At 43.2% G+C, this 3,413-nt stretch overlaps 1 protein-coding gene across 1 annotated transcript in view; it reads right to left on the bottom strand.

The window, feature by feature from the left end:
• The window catches only part of ROS1 (ROS proto-oncogene 1, receptor tyrosine kinase), a 175,728-nt gene that overhangs the window by 52,940 nt on the left and 119,375 nt on the right, over window positions 1-3,413 (bottom strand). Inside the window, exon 34 of the mRNA XM_019520222.1 lies at window positions 896-1,083. Within this exon, the coding sequence (XP_019375767.1) occupies window positions 896-1,083 (188 nt within the window). The remainder of the gene's footprint in view (window positions 1-895; window positions 1,084-3,413) is intronic.

The raw sequence follows: 3,413 nt of genomic DNA, 5'->3' as shown, positions 1-3,413 counted from the left end.
CCCAACCCTCCCACTGCACTACACAGTCCCTGACATGCCATATAAGGCCCCCACCCCACCACCACACCATGCTGGTGTACCATATAATTTCCCCGTCCTAGTGAAGCACATGGACCGTGACATGCCCTGTGGCCCCAATACATGGATATGCTGCACCATACAAGTCCCCTACATATGCTAGCATGATGCGCAGTGAGGTCCTGCTACACATGCTCCCTCCCCCCACACACCCAGTGTGGCCTCCAGGTCCCCCTAAGCCCTCTGGTCATTGGCTTCCTCAGCTTCACAGACTTCAGGGGTAGGAACAGGCAGAGGAAATTGGAGAAGGCACAGGAATCTAGAGCCTCCAGTGGTAGCAGTCAGTGTGTAAAGTGGGGAGCAGCATTCAGACTAGAAGCCGAGGGGCCATAGTTTAATTCATGCACCACCAGTTGGACAGCCCTGTTGTACATGAAAGAAGACAGCAGAACCATTTAAACAGTGGAGGTATGATTTTCAAAAGCACTAAGAATGGGGCTAACTTAGCTCCCACTGAAGTCAATAGTAAAACTCATCTTGAAGTCTAGGGAAGCAGAGATAAGCTAATGCTGAGCATCTCTGCACCCTGCTCCTCCTTCAGGAAATATACCCACACTGCAGAGTACTGGTAAATAGATCTGTACCAATATTAACAACTGGAAATAATTTGGCCCCATGTCTTCTATGAAAAGAAAGTGCATTAGGTAGAATCAGCTGGGAATCATCATAGAAATGCTATTATTAATCATCCCTTAGGCATTTTATTTTATGTCTAACAATATCTTCAGGAAAAGTGTGGTCTATTGATAAATCAGTAAGGTAGCCCTGTATCCTGTAATTTAACTGTATCTTACTGAGAAAATAAAACAGCATGTACCTTTAACTAACACAATATTCTCACTTATACCACTGTATTCACCAAGTCCAAGCAAATTTGCAGCGGCTGCTCTGAACTGGAAAGTTCCTTCTGTGTTCTTGGCCCTCCATATACATACTTTGGTGCAAGAGTCATTGTAAACCACCTCCCAGGGTAGTTTCACTTTGCTTGTATTATGGGAACACCTCCTAGAAAGAGCACAGTGGAATAATAATGATGAGAGTATTATCTACTGCTTCTCATATACCATTTCCATTCAATGGCCTATACAAGGACTCTCTTTACTGCACATGCTCCACATTCAATATCATTCCATTGGGGGTTTGGCTACGGAGTGACCGTAGCGTGACATTCCAGCAATGTAAGAGATCACACAGTTCTAGTTTGGCACAGAGAAGGAAATGCTAGAACATTTTGGACGTAAAAAGCCAGGGCACTCTTTCTCTTGTTTCAGCGTGCATATCAGAACCAGGATTTCAAACTACTGTTATCTGATTGCCAGCAAAATGGTTTGTTTCTTTTTATGATTAGAGGGTTTAGTTTTCTTGGGCCTAGAGCTATTTACTGTCTTTTATGCATCAGGTTTCACAAGCTAATGCATGAAGCAGGTCATTGGCACAAGGCACAATTCTTTAGCAACTCATCATAACTGCTGGCTGGTGGGTATATTGCTTCCTTTTCACAGCAGTCTTAATTTGCCCACCTATAATAAATTTGGAGTCAACTGTTCACCATCTAAAGGAATAGCATATTTCTAATATAGATTAGACATGAAAATATATGTCCAAAAAAGTCATTTCATATTATGACTATATGATGACTTCAGATGAAATGGCCTGGTATTTTATGTCATATGACCTTATCAGACTTTGCAACCAAAAAGCCGTACAGAAGTTATATGTACGTATTATCAAGTTATTCATGTTATGGAGTCAGAACTCACTGAAATACCTGGTTACACTTCAAAGGGGTTTATGTAAATATTTTCTAAAATATTAATTGCTTGAGTTCAAAATGATCTATTTAGAGTCAAATGAACCATGGACTCACAACAAAAATCAGCGGAAGCCACTAACCTCTTTGTTTTCCTGTGGAAAAGTAAATTTTACAAAACTGAGGAAAAGTCAAAGATGCATCACGGACTCAATGAACAAATCAGGGGATTAACAATTAGAAGAATACAGGGTTGTGAACTTGCATGATCCCTGCATAAGGACAAGACCTCTTACCCCTCTTCTCATCTGGCAGATGCACAGAAGGGAAGGGGCAATCTGTCCTGTATCAAATCAAAATCATTGTGGTCTTACCCTATGCAGTTCACTACTATTGTGTGCTAACAGAAGGGCATAGAGAATGCTTACAACACCAGGGAATTATGCCTGAGTGAAATTATACGCAGTTATGGCAGTGCTGTCAGCTCTTCACCTAAGTAAACACTAAATTGATTTGAGGGGGGGAAAAGTTTAATCTTTCAGTTTCTTCCATCACCTCCTAATTTACATGACATTATAGAAACATCTCCACAAAAATATATATTTAAAATATTATGAAACGCATTAACTAATCTTTAAATGAATTAGTCTTTATGTTGTATGTTTGTTCTATAACATTAAAAAAGAATCCCATCCAGATTCCAGATTAGGAAATGGAACCAAAGAAGACATGGCTCAGAAAAACATAAACTCAGAAAAAAGATGAATGGAAGTATTACTTTTAGCCTGGACAATACTGGGACAGGATTTTTAAACTGTAGTTAGAATTCTCTAGAGGCAAATGGATATGGGTATTTAGCATAAACTGATTATTATTTGCCTGAGGATTAAGTAAATACATTTCTCGGAACATGAAATATTTCATGCCTTTTTCTGACAACAATTTAACTTTTTCTCCTAATTTCCCTAAATTCCTCTGGATAACAAATTATGTATGTGTATTAAATTCAGAGCCGACCCTAGGGGTGTGCGGGGCCCAGGGCATATCAGCCTGTGCGGGGTGGGGTAGCAAGTGACCAGAGCACAGAGTAGGGAGGGGGCAAGCAGCCGGAGCAAGGAGCAGGAAGGGAGGGTGTGGCAAGGGGCCAGAGCAAGAAGTGGGGATGGGGCTGGCAAGCAGCCACAGCACAGAGCCGGTGGCGCACAGTGGCCACATGGAGTGGTGGCACCCTCAGTAGGGCCTGTACAGCACTGTCCACTGTTCTGGGCGCCGCGCTTCAAGAGGGATGTGGACAGCATGGAGAGGGTCCAGAGGAGGGCCACTCGCATGATCAGGGGACAGCAGGGCAGGCCCTATGAGGAGAGGCTACGGGACCTGAACCTGTTCAGCCTCCACAAGAGAAGGCTGAGGGGGGATCTAGTGGCCTGTTACAAACTAGTCAGGGGGGATCAGCAGGCACTGGGGGAGTCACTATTCCCTCGTGCACTGCCAGGAGTGACCAGGAATAACGGTCACAAGCTGGCAGAGGGTAGGTTTAGGCTAGATATCAGGAGGTGCTACTTCATGGTCAGGGCGGCTAGGGTCT

Source organism: Gavialis gangeticus, unplaced genomic scaffold (assembly GCF_001723915.1).
Source record: "Gavialis gangeticus isolate Ggan-Ray unplaced genomic scaffold, GavGan_comp1, whole genome shotgun sequence".
Classification (NCBI taxonomy): Eukaryota; Metazoa; Chordata; order Crocodylia; family Gavialidae; genus Gavialis; species Gavialis gangeticus.
Note: the sequence above shows the minus strand (reverse complement) of the source record. Positions and strands in the feature narration are given on the sequence as shown.